Below are 24,258 nucleotides of genomic sequence, written 5' to 3'. Positions count from 1 at the left end.
TTCCGTGGAAACGGGCAGAACGATAGCCCATGTGTTCAGAATTGGTAGGCAAAGTTGCGTTTTGAAAGAATATGGGAAGTGAACAGAAACCAAAATTAAGCTTTCCGACCTTGTCTTGTTCTTGCTTTCGTTTTGTTATTATTTGTTTCTTGTCGATATTTTCCACTTGCTCACCGGAGTTTCTACAACGTAAAACGTTAAAGGTAATTGGTGTATCTTCGGTCAAAGCCCAGCAATGCCACCGCCATTCGGCTGCCAGCTTCCTAGGCGCAGTGACGTGGGTAGGACCCTCCATGGCACGTCTTTTGTTCCGTTGCATGCCTGCCGTCCTGCAGTCAATACGTAAGACTGTGACTTTAGCTTTAGGAGCCATGTCAATGGTAGCCTTGTCGGGCAAAACGACGCCCCCAAGCTACCGGAATCAAAATCTGCCATGAATGAATTTCCGCAGCGGAAGCAGCCCAGTTGGGCGTCCGAATGCTGCGACCCAGAGTCTAAACAGGACTTAAATCGACAAAGATCAAGCACATTTGGCCGCATATTCGAAGAATTGTCGCTGCCTGATGAGGTTCTTTTTCAGGTGAGAAATAGTTGACAGGGCTTAGTTCGCGAGAGACAGACAAAAGCGGTAAGTGCAATACGAGCAACCCAATCGGAGCCAAAACGTTTGTCTTGGCGTCTCGCCGCATGGACGACGCAATCCTCCGGCCCGCTAATTTCCAGTCTGGAGCCAAGCGTAGCCTTACAAAGTATGCCGTACCGGTGCCTGTTCAGAGTAATGTGTCAACCCGGAGCGTAAGATAACCAGGCCATGTGGTGACAGAAATAGACCTGGGAAATGGAGTTACGAGCAGCAGAATGCAAGCACCACGGAATAAAAACTGATGCTGGTTGCAAAGCCGCTTAACAGAATATCGAAAGTCAAGACATCATGACGCTGTGATATTGAGGCTAGAGTCTACAGAACCATTTACACCGTACAAAAATAGCATCTGTCTAAGTCTAGCGCCTCCATATGTGTCTGTCCGTTTCTTCTCCTCTAAGCTCGGTGCTTCACATTCACTGCATATCCCCTCCTCTTGAACTGAGATGCTCTAGAGACAATCGGTGGCTCTCATGACCGAATAAAGTGTTCGTGCCATGTCGTTTCCCCGTCATGGCAATGAAAAGTAGCACAGAGGTCCCCACAAGAGAGTCAAAAGCAGCATTGCAGAGTACGGAGCAATTGCCTTTGCACCAAGATTCGGACGTGCTTTTTATCGCCAAAGTGACTCAAAGCTCGGCCTCAAGCGCCACCTTCTGCTGGGGGAACACGTTCAGGAAACGGTGAGCCTGGTGAATTCGGCCAAATATAGCAGTCATACTTTCAGATTCTCAACGCTAATATGGGCATATATGTCGGTGAAACCTGTTAAGCGAACGACAAAAACGCTCTAAATCGTCATCACCTTAAAGACGTCTAAACAAACGGTTCGCACGGTAGCTTTCAAGATAAGCCGAACATATACGCACACGGTACCCAAGGACCACATAGCGCGTGCCGCGTGGTTTCTGCCAGCGTCTGCAGCTCGTTGTTTCTGTTATTGTCAGTGTCGTGTCATCTGGCATTTCAATGCTGCCCGGTCGAGGCGCAGCCATCCTTCATAGCACCAAAGCGGTTAAGACAATACGATGATTTCGTAGGCCAACGGCCCGTCACAAAGTAGAGGTGTGAGGGAGCAGTGTGGAGAGAGACGTCGAGAGTCAAAACAGACAGTGGCATATGTGAAGTAAAAGAGGAGGGAGAAAAAGAATTTGTAATTCGACCAAAGATGAGACGGAAGGAATGGCCCTGCAACCCGACAGGGGTTCAGGGGAGATTTGGGGATTTGGGGATTTGGAGGCAGATTCAACTGGGACGTCAAGGCTCCTCCTTCCGTTTGCACCGTATGTCGTACTTTCTTACTCAGCAAGTTTATGGTCCTTATCTAGGCGCCTAGGGTCCGATTTCCGTTCTTTCTTATCTAGACGCGCCCTAGTGTAAGAACAGAGCTGCAGCAGTCGCGATGGACACAGCGCGGGGCCACGCGGCAGGCACAGCGCGGCTACAAGGCGGCCCCTGGGTCCTGCCTCAACGAGCGATGGGTGACCATTAGACCACAGTGGAGCACGTAATGAAAGGACCGTTCGTGGAAAAGGCTGCATCTCTGTGTCGTAATGCTCCATCCCCTCCGAATGTCCGACAAGAGATGGCCCCGTGCAAGCCGGCCGGTGTCGTGTTTGGAGGAGTTTGCAGGTTATTTGTCGACAAACATATTGGGGCAAAATAAAATGCAAAAATATGCATCAACATACGTTTCGAGCTACAACTTGTCCAGAAAAAAAAACAAAATTAACAATTGCATCACCAATTTGACTAATTTTGCCTCCTTTGTCGTTTTGTTTCTTTGACCTCGCCTGGCTCAGCTTTCATCCGCCCAGCCTCCTACCCTGGTCACACCTTTGGACCGTTCTCGTTGCATGTGTTACCCTCTGCCGACATCGCCTGTCACTGCCGAATCCTTCGCTAGAGGACCGTGAACGATACGTCTGGAACACATCGTGCTGTCATCGCCTGTCTAGGCTCCCCCGGGAGTACTCACGGCAGCCACGGAAACAGGGCAGCCTTGATCATTGAGGCTACCGGTCGCTTTGCTAAGTGCAACATACATTCGCCGGCCGCCCGCACTCGCATTCGCCAGAGTGTCTTGGCACGGACAGCACCATTTCCAACGAGCATTCATCGAAAACGGGCCAACGGACAACGTCGACGACGAGAGAGCCTGCGGGTACTCCGTACTGCATGTCAAGACTGCTTTGCTCAGCAACTGCTCCGCATGTATGCCTAGCGGGCTGCGGCGTTTCTCGCCCAACCGTACGCAACGTCTGCCGCATCAACATCGACTCTGCCCGGCCCAGCTGCTGCCACCGTCCCGTTTCGCCAGTCTCGCTGGACGTCCCGCACCCCGCACCCCGCCGGTCTAGGATACACTACGGCTCACCACCATGTCCGCCGCCGTCAGGGAAACCAAGACAGCCAAGTATCCGACCAAACTGCGCCGGAACTACCCGCGATCGCGCAACGGCTGCCTGACCTGTCGACAGAGGAAGAAAAAGTGCGACGAGACACGCCCACAATGCGTGGGGTGTACCCGCAACAAGCTGTCGTGCGTCTGGCCGGCTCGAGCCACGACGGCAGGCAATGCGGCCAGTGCGGCCAGTGCGGCCAGCAGCAGTTCGGCCAATATGCGTACATCGGCTGGTGATGTAACCACAAGAGATGGCGCCTCATCCAGCTCAACCGGCCATCCCTGTCCGCTGATCTCCTCCTCCAATCTCACCCTCTACCAGCACAAGAGCCGCTGGCAGACCTACCTGCCATCCCTGGCCACTTGGGAGGGCGTCGAAGGCTGCAGCGTGAATCTCAACCCCGTCTACGATGAGGCCGGATATCGCCGGGATGTTGTGTCTGTCGGTCTGGCCACGGCCGCAACACCTACCGCAGCCTCGGCCACCACGTTTGCCACAGACTCGCCCTCTGCCGGCGTCGACGACACCGACAGCGTCCAGCCTATGTCGTCGAGTAACCACAACACCGATGTAGACGACTATGCAACGACGGCAACTACGACAACCGCCGATGACGACGAAGACGACGTCCACGGCATGTACGATGAAGACGCGCCGCCGCAGCACGACGACGAGTACGCCCGCCACCTGGACGGCGACTACGAGGACAACGGTGATGATGCCGCGGACGAGGACGAAGACGCTATCCTGGCCGCCTGGTCTCCCGCTCTGGCCTCGTTTACCGTCGATGCCGTACCCCCGCCGCGGCCCAAGAAGTCTGCCATTGCCGCTGTCTACCGACGGCGGCAGCCTTCCCAGCAGCATGCGTTGCAAAACCAACACCAACAACAAGAACAGCATTGGCAGCAACGCCGAGCGTTTGCCAACCCTCGCCCGTCCTACCCGATCCAGCGCCGCCGGGTCGCGGCCATGACGCCACTGTCTGCCTCCATGCTGCGCCACTACATTGTCGAGGCCGCGCCCACCCTGGCGACATGCCGCGCCGCTCAAAACCCCTACGTGGCCGCTTTTCTCCCGCTTGCTTACACCGACGACCTCGTCATGCACTGCATCCTGGCCATTGGCGGGGCCCATCTCAGCAACCGTCTCACGAAACCGTGCGCGCCAGAAGGCGGCGGAGGCAGCAATGGCTCTGGACCATCATCCACGGGCATGGCCGCAGGATCGACCCTCGCGCCGTACACGGCTCCTGACATCGCCACGGCCGCCCTTCACGACGCTACCACCCGCCACTACACCTGCGTCCTCCGCAGCCTGCGCTCCGTCCTGCGCAACCTCCAGCCCTCGGACACCACCCAGGTCCTGCGCGTCCTGACAATCTTGGTCCTGCTGGCCACCTACGAGTGTCTTTCGTGGAACATTTTGAGTGGTAGCGTCTTTACCCACCTGCGCGCCAGCCGCCAGCTCATCGGCTGGCTGCGCTCCGACGACCGTCGCACCAGCCTGTCACCCGACGAGCGCAGCATGCTGGGCTCCCTCCGCGAGATCTACGCCTACCAGGTCCTCGCCAACCGCATCTGCCCGGACGGCACGATCCACGGCCGCTCCGCCGCTGCCGAAGACACGACAACCCACGACGACGAGGACTTCGTCGCCGACCCCTCGCTTCTGCAGGATCAGGAGTGTTTCGGTCTTCTGCTTTCGGGCCTGCATGGACTGTTTGCCCTGATTCCCCCCGTCAGCCGTCTGGCCGCTGCCGCCATCCGTCCACAGCCATCCGGGACGACCGCCGCACGGCCTCCTGCCTCGGCGTCGCCATCAACAAGCACTCTGGGCAGTTTGTTTGCCGATGCGGCTGCTGCCACAGCCGGCAGTACCTCCTCCTCCTCCTCCTCCTCCTCCTCCTCGGCCATTGCTGCCCAGGTCGCCTCTCTCCGCAACCGCGCCCTCGCCTGGCAGCTGCCCGCCCCCTTCTTGGCCCGGGCCACCGGCGACCAGGAGCGCATCTGGCAGCGCGCCATCGGCGAGGTCTACCGCCACAGTCTGCTGATCTACCTGGAGACCATCCAGGTGCCAGGCGAGCACGGCGAGGGGCCCACCTCCGGCCCCAGCGTCGCCGCCTTGCAGCGCCACATCCACGCCCTTGGCGAGGCCGTCCTCGGCGCCGATCTCGTCGCGTCGCGCTTTGCTACCATTTTGCTGTGGCCGCTGCTCATTGCCGGCTCCATCTTAGTCCACCCGGACGAGCGCGTCTTCTTGGCCGAGGGCCTGCGCGCCTCACCGCAGGCCACGTGGTCGTCGATTCGCGCGGCCGAAGTGCTCGAGCAGCTATGGGCCCGTCGCGACAGCGTGCTCCAGGCGCGTGCTCTGGCGTCGTCCCGCGCCGCAGACACGGCCACCAACACGTCTTATGGCGTCAGCAGCATGCCGTACTATGGGCCGCATGGAATTGCCCAGATCATGCGCGAGATCAATGTGAATTTGTGTGTTGGCTGACGAGAATGGGGTTAGGTTGAGGTGGGGAGTCGGAGGATCAGCAAAGATGGTCAAGTTTTTGTTTTGATAATGTTGACCTGAATCATGACGGTACGAATGTTTTGTAAACATACGAAAATAGCACTTTTTTAATAACGGAAATTATTTAATATCAAAATGATAACTGCATTTTATAAATGAATTGCTGAAAATGTAAGACTTCCGGTATTTATCCAAGTACCTTATGAGAGTACCGACTGGTAAATGAAAAACTTCGTTTATTGTTTGATTAATGGAAGCGCACTTACTTCACCAAAGCAAACAATGCAACCTATAAAATAAAATACAACTGTCCTCCACGCCTCGTGAAAGCGTGGTAGGCCTGATAATCGACTGACCAATAGACCGTCTACAATTAGTACAATAAAAAAAGAAGATAAAACATGACAAAACTGACAATAAAATTTTTGATCCCATATCCAGACGTGGTATCATTTGGAAAGACGGAAAACGCCAGGTATTAGGCATAGATGGTTATGACGTGGTATGCTTGCAATTATGGCTGTGACGAGCAGCTTCTTGGTCGTACTGTATTGACGATTCAAAGATGACTCGATGGCGGACTCAGTGCAATTATCGTTGTGGATAATGCAAGTCTCCGTGGGTGCTGGAGAGGAACAGACAGACATGTCAAAAGGTCAATTTGCTTTTGACATGGTCGTTTCTCGTCACGGTGTTGTTCGTTTTGTGTGCTCGGCTGTTTCTTGGCGAAGGACGCACAAGACGGTGCTCGGCCGCAGAGGAGCGGTCGGGAGACTAACGACGGGTCATGCTTATACGTTGACGTTGTCCAGGCGGCCGTCCTCGTAGTTGACCTTGGAAAAGCTGCCAGCACGGTCACGCCGGCCGCGGCGGCCCCAGCGGCGGCCACCCTGAGCCGCGTTGCCGTTGGTGCCGTCGTCGACTGTGTTCTTCGATTTGCCCTTGCGCGTCGCGCCGGCACAGAGCAGGATCATGGCAATGAGCAGCGCGGCAAGGGCGCCCCAGCTGAAACCGAAACCGTAGCTACCGAGCTGTGCGTCGCGGTTGTGGTTGTGGAAGACGTTGCGAGCTTTAACAAACGTGGCACTGCATTGTTAGATTCCACGTATTTATAAAACGAGAAACGGAGAGAAAAAGACACAGGCTGCAGGAAAATGACTCACGTCATGAGGGCCACGGCAATGGCCAGGAAAGCAAAGGCCAGGAAGGTGACAAAGCTACCGATGCTCGAGCCGAGGCGGCCGCAGCAGGCGAGGAAGCTGGAGAAGAAGGCGATGATCTCCAGGAAGAGCGCAATCAGGAAGAAGACCCAGCTGAAGCGCCACATATAGAAATAGTAATGCGAGGTCGTTCCGCCGCCATACTTGCCTATCAGCTCAGGCGGAGCATTCGCAGCATTGGGAGCCCAGACGTTGCCAAAAGGGATGGCCGGATGGGCACTGCCGCACTGCTCATTGTTGGGCCCGCACGAGTACAGATAGGTCCATTGCGAGATGTCGTGGGCGCCTTGAATGCCCGTCGTGTCGGCCTGCAGGAAGTAGGTCTTGTTCAATGGCGTTGTGCCGGTGACGCCGGCCAGAATGATGAAAAAGAGGAACAAGATGGACGTGGCCAGCATCACTGAGGCGGCCAAGCCAAACGGTGCGTCTGCGGGAGTCAGTCAACATTGCAACTTAAAGGGACAGAAACAGCGGAAACATACGAATAAGCGCCATTTTGACGTTTTGTTTTGAATAGTCGGCGAGGAGGTGGATATCACAGTACCGCGGACGGTTATGCTGTTGGTGCTGTTTGTCGAGTTCCAAAGCTCGAACGAGATATCTCGCTGGTGGAAAGAGACGCAGAGGCCGAAAATGCGACCAATGGAGGAAAATTGAATATCCAAACTGGTGCTGGAGGGTGGTATTGGCGATTCTGCGGGACGTGTGTAACACAAGGGAAAGCGACGGGGAAAAAAGAAATGGAAAAGGAAAAGGAAAAGAAAAGAAAAAGGAGGGGAAAGGAGATTGGAAAGCAGCCAAAGTGGGAGAGGCGAGGTAAATAAAACAGCAAGAGAAGTCTACTAGCTGAGGGAACAAGGACAAAGAAGGTGCGCGATCTGCTCTTTCCCAATGCTGTAAAGCAAGTAGACCGGATGGGCGTGGGGCAGAACCAACGACGTAATGGTACTCTCAGCCGATTTGAGAAAGAGCGTGCCAGACGCTAACAAGAAGATTATGACGAAGGATTGTTGGCGGGCGACTCAACTAGCGAAAAGGGAAAGCTCGGTCGGTCGGCGGTGAGTGGACTGGCGGCCCAGAGTACGAATATTTAGTGTGCGATGCTCACACGAGAAGGAGCGATGCGCCGGAGAGTGAAGAGAGTGACCTGTTGAAGAGAGGCGAGACCAAAAAGGCCAGTCGGATCAGGCAAGAGCAACTGAGAAATATGTGTGACGAGGTACTTGGGTAGGCCCACCGGCAACACACCACAGCATGCACCAGAATACTCCGTACTTTCCCTAAGAGCTTGTCTCTGGATACTTCGAGTAATTGCGACGAGGTGGACATGTGCTGACCATCGTACCTTCCCTGTGCTGCTTCTGCCCCCATGACGACAACACACCAGGAGCTATTCCGATCGGGTACTAGTCCGATCCGGCAGCAGCCCCATCATCGACCTCCCCGGGCGCTCCTTCCCAGCTCGCCCATCCCGTGCTGCGCCAGGTGAAGTTTCTGAGCTTCTGAAGAGCTCTGCTTTGGGCGGTATTTACTTTTACGCTGTAGAGGGGCAAAGGAACTTTCCATAGACGCTTATGCTGCTGGATGACTTGGGTACCACCAAAGTAGCGATGCGAGGTGTAGTCATCCCAGAGCAGAGATGCTTGGTGGACCCAGTTTTTATTTGCCGCTAGTGCCATAGATCTCCCGCAAAGGCCCAGTGTTTTTTCGGGTCGTTCTTTCTCTGCAGGGTGTCTCAGTGTGCATCGAGCCCACTGCCCAATATTGTACGGCGCGACGCTAGGCAGCTCCGCCCAGCAAGAAACAAACAAAGATGGATGCAACTCACGGACAAAGAAGAAAAACACGCCGCCAGCTAGACAAGAGGTCGTCCATTTTGGTATTTTTGCTGCTTCTGCTTTTTGAACTCATTGCCAACGCCTTTCCAACGCGAGGATGCTCCGGCAGAAAAGAAGCGTGGGAGAAGGGATGATCGTCGTCATGACGTCGTGATCTCTCTCTTTTCCATTTTTTTTTCTTCTCCGTTCCCTTTTCTTTATCTTCGCATATTTTTATTCCTTGCTTTAGTTGACCTCTAGTATCACACGGGCAAATATCGTCTAGAACCAGCGTGGCCAGGTAGTGACTTTGGGGCGCTGAGTGGCTCCCCCGACCCTCACTTTTTGTCTCCCGCATTCCGCCACAAACCCACAACATGGTATACGCTTCCTCGTGTACGACGAACACCCAGGCGATCTTCATTGGGGCTGTCATCCCACGCTCAATGCTAGCCACTGTGCTAGTATTCCTCCCTTATTTTCTCGGCTGCCTTCTAGACTCGCTTTAATGCATTTGCCGTCCCTTTCGATTTCTTGTCATTTTCTTTCTCTGTCGTCATCCAAAGCAACTCGTGTGACCGGTGACAAAGGATGCTACTTGCACATGCCGCAAGGCCCTGTAGGCTGGGCTGTGATTGACTGCGCACGCGAGCTGCACCGTTCATCCGATTCGGCTACCACAATGTTGTTTTCTGTGCCTTACATTGCGCCTCGTTGCACAGCGTTGTATTGAGACAGCAATGTGTCCCTGCACCTGCGAGGTTGCAAGGGCCCTGCTTTACAGAACCAGAGGAACGTCGTTCTGCTGACCGGAGCGGCCCGTGAACTGTTTCGAGCCTCGTTGCTGAGATCATTTTTCATACGGCATGTACGATATATGTGTGTCTGTATCCTGTGTGATTTGGATATGTAGATGTTGAACTGGTCCTTTTTCGTCCGACACCGCACCCACACTTGTCATGATAAATTCGTTATACCTGCTATCGGTGACATGCGAGGCAACGACAGAGTATTTGTTCTCGGTTGTCTATGTTGATTTGTATGTTGACGGGCGAGTCTGGTAGGTATATCTATTCTCATTCTCTCTTTCTCCGTTCCTTTTCTTTCTGCCTGTCATTCATTCGGGATGTTGAACGTAAATGTTTCATCAGATATATTTATGACAACTTGCTATTTCAGCATAATATCGGCATCGAACGATCGTCTAGGCAGTCGATATTCGCCCTTTATCTGCGGTTGAATTGGAGCGAGTTCATGGGACAGGGGTGGAGCCATACAGCCGTTCTAATATGGCAGTTTGTGATGTTAAATTTCTGTACAAGTATCCCGCGCAAGGACTCTGGATATATCCATTCAGACTTGGGTACCACATAGTTTTACTCCTCGCTTTCTCCTCTTTACGAGACTGTATGGCAAGTATACGTACAGAGGCGGCCGGCTCGGAATCATCGGTTGTATTTACTTCAGGAAAAGCTTATATCAACCGCAGAACATAAGAAGAATTGGGCAACAGACGATACGGTTATATGACAAAATCTTGTCATCGACCGTACAATAACGTGCAGCCTTGTATTATTCACTGAAGGAAACTAATAACAATGAGAGAGAAGCCAGAAAAGGAGCAAGAAGGAGCCGTGCCGGTTCTTATAAGACGGAAGACAGCCACGACTGGGTGTTGTGCATTTATTCTCACCGGTGTCGCGTGGATTTGTTGAGTAGACATCAAGGGCGACTGACATTCGTCTCCTAGAAATCAGACGAATAAGGGCATCGGAAAAACAGCGATGAAGCAAACAATAGGTTATGAGCTGCTCGTAAGGGCTTCCCTGGCGACGGCCGTTGTTGCCAGCGTCGCCTCCACGGCCAACGCAACCAGCCCCGAAGCTACCAATGTTGACATCAACTTTGCATACGAAGCGACCCAGCTCACCGAGGTTGATGTCGGAAACTTTTCCGCCATTGCGTTTGCCAATGCCACGGCGGCCAAGGCGGGAGTGGCCGGCCCCGCCTGCCGCGCCTTCCCGGGCTCCCATGGCTGGCCGTCGGTTGCTACATGGGCCCGCCTCAACGACACCATGGACGGCGGCCTGCTGCACCCTACACCTCTGGGCGCCGTATGCTACCCGACCGCCAACGGCACACTTGGGGCGCTTAACCAGACGCGGTGCCGTGAGCTCGTCTTCGGCTCGTTCGACTCGCGTGTCTATATTGACGACCCGCTAACGGTCTTGACGTCGTGGCCCCAGGGTGGAACATGCGCTGCAACATTGTATCCGCAAGGAACGTGTACACGCGGTGGGTTTCCCGAGTACGTGGTCAACGTGTCGACGGTCAAGCAGGTACAGGCGGCCGTCAATTTTGCACGCAACGAGAACGTGCGCCTTGTCGTCAAGTAGGCAACTCCCTCCACCCCAGATCATTTTTATATTGTTGCTTTGATATTCTAACCCCTTCCATAGAAATACTGGCCATGACTTTGTTGGTCGGTCGACGGGCGCTGGCGCTCTCAGTGTGTGGACGCACCACCTCAAGAATTTTGAGTTTCTACCGCATCATATCGTCACCACGCAAAACGGCAGCACTTACTACGACGGCATGGCGGCTCGGGTCGGTGTCGGTCTCGAGGCGTGGGAGTTGTACCAGTACATGTCGCGCTATAATATGACTCTTGTCGTACCCGGCGGGCAGACCGTCGGCGCCTTTGGCGGCTGGATGGCCGGTGGTGGGCACTCGTCGCTCGGCTCGCTCTATGGCATGGGTTCCGACCAAGTGCTGTCGTTGCAGGTTGTCACGGCCGATGGGCGCTTTGTGACGGTCAACGCAACTCAGAACCCGGATCTGTTCTATGCCCTGAGAGGCGGAGGACCGGGGTCGTACGGCATTGTGACGTCCGTGATTGTGCGCGCCTTCCCAGCCGTGCATGTGTCGGAGAGCACGTTTTCGTTCCAGATCGGAGATTCGTATGCAGGTTTCAATTTCTCGGGCTTTCCCTTGCCGCCATTGAACACATCCAATCCATCAAACTTGACAAATCCCTTTGGGGGCACAAACCCGTTCAATTTCACCACGCCACCCGCCAATGGTACACGCCCGCGACCCCCTCGATTCCGGCAGCCTGTCACGGCGCCCAGCGTCAAGGCATTTTGGGAGGGTGTGAACTCGTACTTCCGCTTCAGTCAGCAGCTCTGTGATGGCGGTGGTACCGGCTACAGCTACATCTCGCAGCTGTTGCCGGGTTTCCGCGACAACGACACCACCAGTAGCAGCGCAAACGGTAGTATCTCAAACGGTAGCTACAGCTTCTCGACCTCAGTAGAACTTCCCGGCATGACCGCTGTCGAGGCCCAAGTATTCTTGCAGCCCCTCTTCGACAGTCTTAACAAACTCGGTATCCACGTCAACAACACATTGCCGCGCATATCCGCCTCCTGGGGTCCTGGTTCCCGGCATGGTGCGGGTGACAGCCCCGGCGATGGACGGTTTGCGACGCGCCTGTTCCCCCGGCGCAACTGGGAGACGGACAGCATGTTTAACGCCACGATGATGGCATTGCGTACCGTCATACAGTCGGGCTATTCGTTCCACGGCGTCCAGGTAGCACCGTCGCTCAATCTGCCGGCTGTCCAGTTCCCAGGCAACAGCTCCGTTAACCCAGCCTTTCGCGATGCCTTGATTCATGGTGACGTCTTCGACAATAGGAGGCTTGGAGGCAGCTATGGTTCAGGTTCTGGAGCACTGTTAAATAACACGGCTGATACCGTGGCAGGACGTCAGAGGGCAGCACATGCGCGCTTTGAGGCTGCCATGGGCCTGCTGCGTGCTGCCACGCCTGGATCGGGAGCATATGTCAACGAGGCCGATCCTGACGAGCCCAACTGGCAGCAGAGCTTCTGGGGTGCCGAATACAACCGCCTGCTGGCTGTGAAGCGTGCCCGGGACCCTTGGAACGTTTTTTGGGCACCCACTACTGTGGGCAGCGAAGGTTGGTCAGTGCGTGTAGACGACAACCTATATGCTGGCTCGCAAAACGGTCGGCTGTGCCAAGTCACGGCTCCAGCCGGGGCAGAGGGTCTGGGACATAGTGTTGATGATTCGGCAACGCGAACTGTCTCGAAAATGTCGTTCATAGGACCAAGACACATTTGAGGGTATCTACCAAGTAAAACAGAGGAGCTTTGGGGGCCAAGTCAGATGAGCCAACGAGCTTGCGCATGGTGTGTGCGGGGGCACTTTGTATTTGCATTTTTGAATGGGCATCGGCATACACAAGTCTTTTTTCATGACTTTGATCTTTGTCGCTGCGACAATGCGGCCACCTTGAACACGTGTCATAGCCTTGTGGTATGGTTACGCATATGACAACGCAAAGGGGGGTGGGGTTGACGGACCACATATGATGTTGATTTGTTGTATGCACAAGCAGTCGCTCACGGCAGCAGTTCGCCTCATCCAGCATTGGTCAGGCAGCCTTGCATTTTGAATGAGATATCCACCGGAGGAGTTTCAATGGCAAGGAAATGTGTGGGATCTTGAGAGACAAAATAAATAGAGGAGCAAGCTCTTCACTTGAGGTTTGCTAAACAAGATAGAAACCACGGTTGTCCATCTTGTCGAACACCACTTGGATTCGTTCTATCATTCCACAAATCCGAGTCTATCATGGCCAGTAGCGGGCCCACGGCAAGGAGCTTTTCGTGCGATCCTCCGTGCTTTCGCAAATTCAAAACAGCCGCTGCCCTCAAGAATCATAAACGAGACGCTCGAAATCATGCGCAGGCTGGACGTCCTGCGAATGCGGTACCCACGAACGGTATCTCAGAAAGGAAGAACCGCGGCATCCCAAGCAGCGGAACCGGCACAACACGCAATCGCCATGGTGCCCGAGGTGCCACTATAGTGGCCAGTACTGTCACCACGACAAGAGCCAAGAAGAAGCAGGCCACAAAGACATCACGCTGCACCCTCTGCGACAAGCTCTTCGTAACGGACGAGGCACTCGCCGACCATACCCGCAATTCACGCAAACATAATATGGCGGTGGTAAGTCACATGAAGAATTGTGTCCAGCGAGACAGGCGACAGAAAGAAACCAAACCTTTAGGAAGAGAAGAAAACTAAGAAGGAATAGCAAGCAGAGTCTGCAGGGCCGGCCGCTTTGGCCGACACGCCGCTCGACCGCTTCTTCCAGAACTTTAACTCATTCCCATACGACCGCTTCAAGCCGCCTGCCGAGTCATTCCGGCAGCTCGAACGCTTCCTCGATTGGCGACCCGGGACAAAGGCACGCGAGCGAGCCTGGGCACGCTACCAACGGGCGCTGGTGGACGAGGTACAGCTCTGGTATGGCGACGTGAGCGACATCGCCGCATGGCACGACCTCTGCAGGGCGATCGGAATTCGAAATCTGCCGCCAACAACAAAGGAGTGCAAAGCGGCGGTGCGGCGGACACACGTCAACATTGTCGATCTGATCGAATGGGGTCGCAATGGACGGCCCGCGAACAGCCCTGTCAGAGTTTACAGGACGGTTGAGATGCTGAGAGTGTATACAATGGGCACACACCGAGTCTTCCCTCGAGGAGAGGTGATCCGAAAGGAAGACGGTGCTACTAACATCGTATTGCGATACTTACTGCGGGACTTTAAGCAGCCGGGGCTTGGATGGGACAGTGGCGGGATGCCGACGCAAGTTAGGCGTTCATCACAATGAGGTAAAAAATAGAGAACGTGTGAATAAACGACGCAAAGAAGAAGGGAAGGAAAAGGGGGGGATGACGATACACTTATCTCTGAGTTGGGAAGGTGTAAGTGAGAATGAAAGGGGAAGGAAAGAGACGAAGACAAGAAGAGGAAGGAACCATCTGTGTAAGTGAAAACGGTGGAGCTTCAGTAGCTGAAACAGAGCGTATAACGGTAGCTTCCCTCCCAGCAGAAGGCTCGGGAAGGAATAGTCACTTTGCGATAGCGCTGGAGACGGTGCCGGATAAAGTCGTTTCCGATTCGATGGGCCACTGGAAGTCCACTGTGCGGGGCACCATAACCGTTCGGAGACAATTGGCCTGTCAACTTTTTTTTGGTTTGCCCCTCCTTCCAGTATTTTCTTGGGGAATAATGCACAAGAGGAAAGAGCGGCACGAAGGCATAACGAAGGCAATACCGCACCTGCAAGAGTGACTCACGCTGCAGCGAAAACATATATACTCTGCATTTCTGGCGATACTTGCTGTCTGGAAGCCAACAACGCTCGTGGTGACTACTTGGCGCCCTTTTCTTTTCTTTTCTTTTTTTGTTTCGAGCATTTTCCTATGCTGCTGCAGCAGTAGTCGTTCACCATGAGCATCAACTTTCCGAAGACCGAGGAGGAGGTCATCCGCTTCTGGCGTGAGATCGATGCCTTCCAGACGCAAGTCAAACTGAACGAGGGCAACAAGCCCTTCACTTTCTACGATGGACCGCCGTTTGGTACGTTGTTCTGGAGGAGGGACGAGACTCGGACGCTGTGACGCGCAATTGGGTCCTGCAAACAGTCTGCTAACACACGTGCGCTCTCTTTTAGCTACCGGTAATTCTCACCGTCTCGCGATGTGTCGCGTTCACGACAACCATTTTTCTCGAGACAGCAAACACCCCTCGACCTCCACCGCTTGTCGACATCATACTGACCACTTTTCATAACAGGCCTGCCCCACTATGGCCATCTGCTGGCCTCGACCATCAAGGACATCATCCCCCGGTATTGGGCTATGAAGGGCTACCACGTGCCGCGTCGGTTTGGCTGGGACACGCACGGCGTGCCCATCGAGTACGAGATTGACAAGAAGCACGGCATGTCCGCCCAGGACGCCGTTAAGAAGATGGGCATCGCCAAGTACAACGAGGAGTGCAAGGCCATTGTGATGCGCTACTCGGCCGAATGGCGCAGCACCGTCGAGCGCCTCGGCCGCTGGATCGACTTCGACAACGACTACAAGAGCATGGACGTCCGGTTCATGGAGTCCTGCTGGTGGGTCTTCAAGCAGCTCTTCGACAAGGGCACCGTCTACCGCGCCTACCAGATCATGCCGTTTTCGACCGCCCTCGGCACGCCCCTCAGCCACATGGAGTCCAAGCAGAACGAGAAGTTGACCCAGGACCCGGCCGTTGTCGTCGCGTTCCCCGTCCTCAACGTCGAGGGCTATGAGAACACGTCTCTGCTCGCCTACACCACCACCCCTTGGACCCTACCGTCGAACCTGCTCATCGCCACCCACCCGAACTTTGAGTACCTGGTCATCCTCGATGAGGCCAGCGGCAAGCAGTACATCCTCCAAGAGGCTGGCCTGACGCTCCTCTACAAGAATCCCAAGAAGGCCAAGTACAAGGTCATCAAGAAGATCAAAGGCCAGGAGATGGTCGGCTGGAAGTATGAACCGCTCTTCCGCTACTACGTCGACAAATACGCCGACTGCTTCCAGGTCATCCCGGCCGACTATGTCGAAGAGGGCGAGGGCACTGGTCTCGTCCACCAGGCACCTGCCTTCGGTCAGGAGGATTACGACGCGGCCGTCGCTGCGGGCTTCATTACCCCCCAGCGCCTTCCGCCTTGCCCGGTCGATGACAAGGGCTGCCTGACCGACGAGATCCCTGAGTACGCCGGCCAGCATGTCAAGATTGCCGACAAGGCCATTCTCAAGGACCTGCGCAGCACGGGCCGCCTGCTGGTGGAGAGCCAGATTATGCACACGGACAAGTTCTGCTGGCGTTCTGATACCCAGCTTATCCGCAAGGCGGTGTCCTCGTGGTTTGTGCGTGTCGGCGACGCCATCCCGCAGATGCTCGACAACCTAAAGAAGACCACGTGGGTGCCCAGCGCGGTCAAGGAGAAGCGCTTCACCAACTGGGTCGCCAACGCCCACGACTGGAACGTCTCGCGCAACCGCTACTGGGGTACGCCTCTGCCGTTGTGGGTCAGCGACGATTTTGAGGAAATCGTCTGCGTCGGCAGCCGCGAAGAGTTGCGCCAGCTGAGCGGCCACGAGGGTTCGCTCGATGACATCCACCGCGACAAGGTTGACGACATCACCATTCCGTCGCGCAAGGGCAAGGGCCAGCTGCGCCGCGTGAACGAGATTTTTGACTGTTGGTTCGAGTCGGGCTCTATGCCGTATGCCTCGACGCACTTCCCCTTTGCGGAGAACACCAAGCGCGCCGACGACCCCAACGGCCCACCAGCGCTCTTCCCTGCCGACTTCATTGCCGAGGGTCTTGACCAGACGCGTGGTTGGTTCTACACACTGACGGTGCTGGCCAACCGGTTATTTGGCCAGTCACCCTTCCGCAACGTCATCGTTAACGGCATCGTGCTGGCCGAGGACGGCAAGAAGATGTCCAAGCGCCTGCAAAACTACCCCGACCCGGGCATTGTGCTGTCGCAGTACGGAGCGGATGCGCTGCGTCTGTACATGATCAACTCGCCTGTCGTGCGTGCCGAGTCGCTGCGCTTCAAGGAGTCGGGTGTCAAGGAGATGGTGTCGCGCGTGCTGCTGGCGCTGTGGAACAGCTACCGCTTCTTCTCGGAGCAGGCGAACCTCTACGAGAAGACGACGGGCACGTTCTTCGTGGCCGATCTGTCGGTGATCAGCGACGGCAAAAGCCTCAGCAACGTCATGGACCGGTGGATCCTGGCGGAGATGCAGAGCCTGCTTAAGTTTGTGGAGGCGGAGATGACGGGATACCGCCTCTACACGGTGGTGCCGCGGCTGCTGTCGTCGATTGAGGACCTGACCAACTGGTATATCCGCTTCAACCGCCGCCGTCTCAAGGGCAGCGCGGGCCTGGGCGTCGACGACACGACGGCAGCCATGAACACGCTGTTCCAGGTGCTGTTCACGCTGGTGCGTGCGCTGGCGCCGTTCACGCCGTTCATCACCGAGCACATTTACGGCCTGCTGAAGCCGCATCTCAGCGCCGAAGTGCGCGGCAGCTTCAAGGACGACCGCAGTGTGCACTTCTTGTCGTTCCCGACGGTGCAGGAGTCGCTCTTCGACGAGGTCATTGAGCGCAAGGTGTCGGCGATGCAGAAGGTGATCCAGCTGGCACGCACGGCCCGCGAGCGCTGCAACGTGTCGCTCAAGACGCCGCTGCTGTCGGTGGTGGTCATTGCCGACAAACATATCTTGGCGGACGTGGAGGAGCTCAGCTCGTACGTGCGCGAGGAGCTCAACGTCCGCGACGTCATCCTGACGAGTGACGAGGAGCAGTACGGCATCGTGCTGGAGGCGCGTGTGGACTGGCCGACGCTGGGCAAGAAGCTTAAGAAGGACGTGCAGATGGTCAAGAAGAACTTGCCCGGCCTCACGCAGAATGAGCTGCGCCAGTTCCTGGCCGAGAAGAAGATCAACGTTGGTGGCATCGTGCTCGAGGAGAACGACATTTCGATTGTGCGCGTCCTGGGCTCGTCGGTCACCGCGTCCAAGGACAGCAAGGACGGCAAGGCCGCCAAGGGTGCGAAGGGGGCCAAGGAGGAGGCGAAGGAGGAGGCCAAGGGCGAGGTCAAAGAGGAGGCTCCTGCGCCGGCCGAGGGCCAGGAGGGCCACGGTCCCAAGTGGGAGCCCGGTTTTGCCGACGACATGATTGTGCTGCTCGACACGACGCCGCACCCGGAGCTGGCGGTCGAGGGCCTGGCGCGCGAGATCATCAACCGCGTCCAGCGCCTACGCAAGAAGGCCGGCCTGGTGCCCGCCGACGACGTGCGCATGCACTACCACGTCGTGGAGAATCCCGACGAGGTCGATCTGGCGTCGGTTGTGACGTCGCACGAGCCGCTTTTCCAGACGGCTCTGCGCGGCACGCTGGAACCCTCGTCGGCGGACAAGGAGCCTGAGGCGCTTATTGTAGAGGAGGAGCAGGCCATTGGCGACCTGTCATTTATGCTGCGGCTGCTGCGCATCTAAGAGGGGGAATAAAAAAAGAGTGGGTGTTGGCAAAATGGGTATTTACGACGATATAGAGAGCTGGGGTTTGGTAATTTTGCTTCATGATGGTCACTTCATGCACGGATGTATCATTGCGTGTGTTTTTATTAGGAAGAATGAAAAATAAAATAAAATAAAAATGCAACGATCCAGTATAATGAATGACCTCTCCAAGGTTTAACAAGGTATTTCTTGGTAATTACGTTACGACGTATGGCGTACAGAGGACGGAATACGACAAATAACAATAGCACACTTGGCCGCGGTAAAACAAAATAAAATGGTATTTATTTTCCCGCTGGAACTAAAACCGCCTCTATCGCCTTTGATGGAACGAAAGACAAGGCTGAACGTCACGACCGGAGAAAAGAAAACAAGACACACCAAAAAGAACCAATGGTACAACGCGACAACGAGACATAGAAGAGAAAAAAATTACAAACAGCTCTCCAATTGACCTCCTCACAGATCCACATCCTGGAACGAGTTGCCGTCGCCAGGCGTTGACGTCTTGTTAAGGCTGCTGTCTGCCGCCGCGCCATTGCCGTTGCCGTTGGCATGGCTACCGCGTCCGCTATCGTCGTCCTCATCCTCCTCTTCATCGTCTTCGGCGCCGTCGTCACCGTCGTTTCCATCCTCGGCCGCTCGGCTCGCATCCTGCTTTGTCCGCAGGGCCACCTTTTGCTCATGGCCGGCCTGGTCGCCAAGCCACACCTTTTGGTCGTCGCGGGTCTCGGGCTCGTCGTCGTGTGCTTCTGCGGGTGATGTTGCGGCCGACGATGACGGCTCCGCCGCGGTGTGGCTTGACGGAGCTGCTCCGGCTCCTGCGGGTGGTGTCGTGGACGAGTACGGCGCGTCGGATGGTGACTGGGGCAACTCCTTGTTTTGGTTTGGCGTCGGCGGTTGCTGCTGCTGCTGTTGCTGCGGCGGCGGCGGTACGACAGGCTCGTTGTCGTTGGGACCGGTCGGCCGCACGGCGTCGAGGTAGTACTTGGTCACACCGAGAATGCGGCCGTTCTTTTCACAGGCCTCGACCCACTCGGGGCGCACAACCGGGATGTTGAGCTCGACCGCCTTTTCCCAAGCGACGCCACGGCCCTCGGTGGTGACAAAGTGGGTGGTGTCGATGCGCACAGCGCCCGGGTCGGCGACGAGCTTGGCGCCAATGCGCTCGACGGCGGCCACCAGTCGCTCCCGCGCAGCGCCCGACAAAATGCCGGTCGTAATGGTGACACCGCTGAGGTCGGTCATCTTGTGGGTACGCACGACGAGCTTCTCGCTGCTAAAGGTGCCGGCGCTGGTGCGCAGGACGAGATGGAAGGTGTACTCGGTGTCGACGGCGAGGCCTGAAATCTTGGTGGAGTGCATCTGGAGGGGACGGGGGATGTTGCCGGCTTTTTGGCCGTTGCGGTAGAGCGACAAGCTGGCGAGGTCGGCCGTGGCGAGCTGGATGGGGTCCCACTCGAGGACGACGCTGGTCTGGGTGGCATTGCGGCAGCGCAGGACGGGGGTGGTGGGCGGCTCGACGCCAAAGGTTTCGTAGATGCGGTTCTGGAGGGCCGCGAAGCTGTCTTTCGCGGCCTGTTCCGAGGCGCGATTGCGGCTGACCGCGATGTCGACAATGGAGCCCGAGGAGATGTTGGGCGGGAGGAGGATGGAGGGGAACTCGATCTGGCAAGTAGTTAGGGCCCAATTCTAGACACTGTAACAAAGACAGGGCGAAGGACGGGGTGGCATACGAGGCGTTTGTCTTGGGTCAGGAGAACCGTCACGCCGGCGTCGACCTTGCCGACGGTGAGCGAGACCAGCATCGTGGCGGCGTGTGAGTCGTGTGTATATGTAAGAGAGGACGAAAAAAAAGTCAGGGCGTGCAGCAAAGAGCTGTTGGCTTCGTGGTGGGCGTGCGCTGTAGCTGGCGATGCGGTCGATGGTGGTGTGGTGATGCGGGATGCAGAGAAATTGATTAATTGGGGGTTGGAGGTCGATTTGAGGACACTACGTAAAGTGTCCACAGGCGGTCATGTCCCAAGGACAGCACAAGGCAGGAGCGGCCTGGCCAGACGCGGACCCACAGTGCCCGAAAGCGGACGGCCCAGGGGCTGGCAGCTGTGCTCCACTTTATTCCCAAGCTTAGACAGCTTCCATCTGACCACTGAAAAACGTGGAGCCAGGGCACAATAGTGCTCAAATAGGGATCCATCGGGTTATATCTGGGGGTTTCGGGTTCTTCTCAGCAAACGAATAGCGAATGCCTGTTAATGTCTGATAATATTACCTGGTATATCGAAAGAAGACCAATGCTCCTATTTATTGTTTGCGATACAGCGTGACGGGATATAAACTGATAGGTTTGAGCTATTGTCCGCCAAGTATTCATTCATATCTCATGCATATCCACCTTCACTGGGATGGCCAGTCAACAACAGCTACACTGATAGCACGCCACAGCAGTGTCAGACAGGAAGATGTATAATTTTGTGCACAAGCACGATCACAGCATGCGACCATAGGACCGTCGCCCGCAGGTCATGGGCCATAGCAATATCGGAGCTGGCACAGACGGCATATGTGTATTGAGGTACTCGAGATTGCTGATGCCATCCGGGTCCAGCGAGGTGCTAGTTTCACAGGACTTTTTTCTATTGAAAGCAAAGGATTCGTTTACATCGGGCTGTAATTTTGTCATACCCCCCCCCCCCCCTTTTGTTTTGTACAATAGGTGTTTTTATTGTCCCCTCTATCTTTATAGTTGTTAAAACTTGTACAGTATCATAGCACAGCAAGCTTCCTTGTTTTATTCTTATTCCATTTATTCTATTTGAAACAGCACCTGCCAAGACATAGTTACGGCCTCCTTCTCCGAACCAAAGTGTTTACATTTGGAGACCTCGTTTATACTTGGGCCGACTAGACACTCAACATTTGCATACTCGGACACTGCAACGCACACGTATATTCCTACACAAATCTACAAATACAAGTCTATGGGTATATTGCTGCTCTGGTTTGTTTTCCTCTTAAAAGAGTGCCGGATCCAGCAGCAGGTGGAAGCGGTCTTTGGATTTCTTTCCCTTGGATTGTTTGGTTTCCTGGGCCCCCTTGATATTTTTGCCCGTGTTGTAGTCTGCGTCGTTTCTCGAACCTCTGCCTTCAGGTTCGCTGCGCACTGACTCCAGCTTCGTCTGCTTGCGGCCACCTAGCAGCCCCTCCACGACAATGATGGCCTGAGCCAAGAAGCCCACGAGCTCGTCGTACGGCGCCGTCAGCATCTGAACCAGGGGCCCATCCGCGCGTATCGAGCCATACAGCTGGCTGTACTTGGCATTTGCACCGGCCGAACCCTCGAGACGGACGCCGTTGGCGGCATAGCCTCGCTGCCGGAGGGCCGCCTCCACTGCGCTCTGCAGCTTGTACCGCATCTTGTTGCGCACCAGGTTGCTGTTGGGCAGCTGTCCCTCGGCGGCGAACACGATTGCGAACCACCACAGCGGGTCTGAGCGGTTCTTTATGGCGTACCTGCGCCGTGCCATCTCCGAAAAGGGATGGGGGAACCCGACGGGCCAGCCGCTGGAGGCGGCACTGACACCCTGTCCGTCGCTGGCCCCGAGCGCGTCCTCGATGCCCGGAGACGCCGCCAGGTTATTGGCCGACCAGGGATGGAGACTGTGTAGGTGGCTGTAGCGGATGCGCACGCCGTAGCTTTTGGTGAACTTTTTATCACCAGAGGTGCCGGCGGCCATAATCTCCTTCTCGGACACGAGCTTGAAAACGCCGCCCTTGCGCCAGGGCGCCACCACGTCCGGCCCCAGGTTGGTAAAGTCCCTGCGGAAGTCGGGGGCGCGGGGCACGGCAATGGACAAGATGGGATCGCCCTTGTGTTTCGTCTTACCGGGTGAGGGAAACGGCAGTTTATATGGGTGATCGATGCGGGCCATAGTAATGGCGTTTTCGATCAAGCCTCTCTCGCTCGTATAGATCTTGCGCCGTTGTGGCCCTGCGTCTGGATTGGAATCCGGCCATGGCGGCTTCAGAGGCCCTGGCTGTGGCGGCTTTGCAGTCTTTCCCCGCTTAGGACCCTTTGGCCGGTCCAGCGGTATGGATGCTGACGCCGTTGTCGGGGTCTCGGAGGAGGATGATTGAATGGCTTGGCCCTGGGATGGGGATGTGGTTGGCCCGGTCACAAAGCCGGCACTCTGTAACGCCAAGCACCTCGCACAAATGCGCCTTCCAGCCGGCCTTCGCAAGGCCATCCCCGGTATTCTGGGGAGCAGCATCGCGAATGGTTGTGTGAGAGAAGGGGTGAGGAGAGACGATCCGGAGATCGCGTGATGAGAGCCAGAAACGCGATGGAGAGCCGGCTATAGCCACCGCAGTGGGAATTGGGAAATATGTGTAGTAGAGCGTGTCGCATCCATGATGCGAGAGAGTAGAGACGGCGTAAAATGAGCTCAGAAGGGCGGACGTGGTGAGCTGGGCTATGTTCTTGAAGTCGAAAGAAGATCTAGAAGCTATTTTGCGGCAGACTCTCAGCCGTCGTTTTGAGGCTGTCTAGGCTGCAGAAAATGCAGTGCAGGCATTGGCCACTAAAGCTGTCTAAATGGTAGGCGCGACCCGCTAAATCTAGCACTCTAAATGCACCTGCCATGTGCACTAAGCGTCGGCTCGAGCTACCCCTCGAATGAGAGCTTCTGAAACGGACGTTATACCTCTTTGGCAATTCAGATGACGACAATACAACACTCACAACGTCACGCCTGACTTCAGCTCACAGAATTCCTGGTCTAGGACTGTATTTGGATTGCTGTCGAAATGTCCCACCATTGCCATGACGAGCACGCCGGCAGCGGTGGCCACGACCACCACGGCCACAATCATGATCACGACCATTCCGACGACATCACGCCCGCCCTGCAGTTCTCGCTCTACCAGCACGTCGACTTTGCCCAAGTCATCACCCTCAACGAAGCCACATCAGGTGCCGGCCGCGCCATTGTGCAGAAAACCTGGGACCAGCGGCTCGCAGAAGAGCCCGAGCTCGCTAGCGACGTCGACGAGCAGCTGCTCATGCACGTTCCTTTCACCGGCCAGGTCAAGCTGCACGCCATCCTTCTGCGTAGCTCGGCGTCGCCATCCGCGCCTCGCACGCTGCACGTCTTCCAGAACCGCGACGATCTCGATTTCGGGTCCGCTGAGGAGGAGGCCGACGCCGGGCACGCGACCCAGACTTTCGAGCTGGCGCAGACGTCCGACATCCAGGAGTTTGCCGTTAAGCGCGCTGTGTTTGGCCAGGTGCGCCGACTGACCCTCTTCTTCCCGGACAACTTCAGCGACGGCGAGGAGGATGTAACGCGGCTGAGCTATCTAGGCTTCCGCGGCGAGTGGATGCAGCTGGGCCGCGCGCCCGTCAACATCCTGTACGAGGCCGCTGCCAATCCGGCCGACCACGCACTCAAGGGCACGTCTGTGAATCAGATGGGCAGCAATATTGGCGGCGGTGGTGGACGGGGGAAGTAGCGTGGGAGAGGTGGGAAATGTGACAAAGTGTACGCAATAGAATGGGCGGTGGCCGTAAAACAAAGACGAGAAACGACGGATCGCATTATAATGCTACTTATGAATTCACTAGATTTTTTGTATTTTTTTATATCTTGGCCAAATCTAGCCGACACTAAGCGACACCTCCACAGGACAGTTACACTCCTG

General features: G+C 55.8%; 9 protein-coding genes across 9 annotated transcripts; 5 read left to right on the top strand and 4 right to left on the bottom strand.

Moving 5' to 3' along the window:
* Positions 1-3,024: 3,024 nt before the first annotated feature.
* Positions 3,025-5,544, top strand: SPSK_08589 (uncharacterized protein; the record flags this gene model as incomplete). The annotated part of the gene is made up of 1 exon (XM_016735182.1): positions 3,025-5,544. The coding sequence occupies one exon, from the start codon at positions 3,025-3,027 to the stop codon at positions 5,542-5,544; it is 2,520 nt and encodes an 839-aa protein (XP_016588143.1).
* An 812-nt stretch (positions 5,545-6,356) lies between these two features.
* Positions 6,357-7,280, bottom strand: SPSK_09630 (uncharacterized protein; the record flags this gene model as incomplete). Its single annotated transcript, XM_016736202.1, has 3 exons — positions 6,357-6,651; positions 6,729-7,212; positions 7,268-7,280. The coding sequence occupies 3 exons, from the start codon at positions 7,278-7,280 to the stop codon at positions 6,357-6,359; spliced, it is 792 nt and encodes a 263-aa protein (XP_016588142.1).
* Positions 7,281-8,191: 911 nt separating this feature from the next.
* Positions 8,192-8,464, bottom strand: SPSK_10151 (uncharacterized protein; the record flags this gene model as incomplete). The annotated part of the gene is made up of 1 exon (XM_016736703.1): positions 8,192-8,464. One exon carries the CDS (start codon positions 8,462-8,464, stop codon positions 8,192-8,194), a length of 273 nt encoding a protein of 90 aa, XP_016588141.1.
* A 1,922-nt stretch (positions 8,465-10,386) lies between these two features.
* On the top strand, positions 10,387-12,748 carry SPSK_08641 (restculine oxidase precursor; the record flags this gene model as incomplete). The annotated part of the gene is made up of 2 exons (XM_016735232.1): positions 10,387-10,994; positions 11,062-12,748. The coding sequence occupies 2 exons, from the start codon at positions 10,387-10,389 to the stop codon at positions 12,746-12,748; spliced, it is 2,295 nt and encodes a 764-aa protein (XP_016588140.1).
* Positions 12,749-13,261: 513 nt separating this feature from the next.
* SPSK_09515 (uncharacterized protein) lies at positions 13,262-14,312 on the top strand (the record flags this gene model as incomplete). Its single annotated transcript, XM_016736087.1, has 2 exons — positions 13,262-13,642; positions 13,731-14,312. 2 exons carry the CDS (start codon positions 13,262-13,264, stop codon positions 14,310-14,312), a joined length of 963 nt encoding a protein of 320 aa, XP_016588139.1.
* Positions 14,313-14,934: 622 nt separating this feature from the next.
* SPSK_08377 (isoleucyl-tRNA synthetase) lies at positions 14,935-18,534 on the top strand (the record flags this gene model as incomplete). The annotated part of the gene is made up of 2 exons (XM_016734976.1): positions 14,935-15,064; positions 15,281-18,534. The coding sequence occupies 2 exons, from the start codon at positions 14,935-14,937 to the stop codon at positions 18,532-18,534; spliced, it is 3,384 nt and encodes a 1,127-aa protein (XP_016588138.1).
* Positions 18,535-19,017: 483 nt separating this feature from the next.
* Positions 19,018-20,366, bottom strand: SPSK_09273 (chitin biosynthesis protein; the record flags this gene model as incomplete). The annotated part of the gene is made up of 2 exons (XM_016735849.1): positions 19,018-20,226; positions 20,295-20,366. The coding sequence occupies 2 exons, from the start codon at positions 20,364-20,366 to the stop codon at positions 19,018-19,020; spliced, it is 1,281 nt and encodes a 426-aa protein (XP_016588137.1).
* A 1,206-nt stretch (positions 20,367-21,572) lies between these two features.
* SPSK_09337 (uncharacterized protein) lies at positions 21,573-22,829 on the bottom strand (the record flags this gene model as incomplete). The annotated part of the gene is made up of 1 exon (XM_016735911.1): positions 21,573-22,829. The coding sequence occupies one exon, from the start codon at positions 22,827-22,829 to the stop codon at positions 21,573-21,575; it is 1,257 nt and encodes a 418-aa protein (XP_016588136.1).
* A 535-nt stretch (positions 22,830-23,364) lies between these two features.
* Positions 23,365-24,069, top strand: SPSK_10877 (uncharacterized protein; the record flags this gene model as incomplete). The annotated part of the gene is made up of 1 exon (XM_016737127.1): positions 23,365-24,069. The coding sequence occupies one exon, from the start codon at positions 23,365-23,367 to the stop codon at positions 24,067-24,069; it is 705 nt and encodes a 234-aa protein (XP_016588135.1).
* Between the last annotated feature and the right edge of the window lie 189 nt (positions 24,070-24,258).

Source organism: Sporothrix schenckii, assembly GCF_000961545.1.
Source record: "Sporothrix schenckii 1099-18 chromosome Unknown Cont44, whole genome shotgun sequence".
Lineage (NCBI taxonomy): Eukaryota > Fungi > Ascomycota > Sordariomycetes > Ophiostomatales > Ophiostomataceae > Sporothrix > Sporothrix schenckii.
The sequence above is the reverse complement of the archived record's forward strand: the minus strand, read 5'-3'. Positions and strand labels throughout refer to the sequence as shown.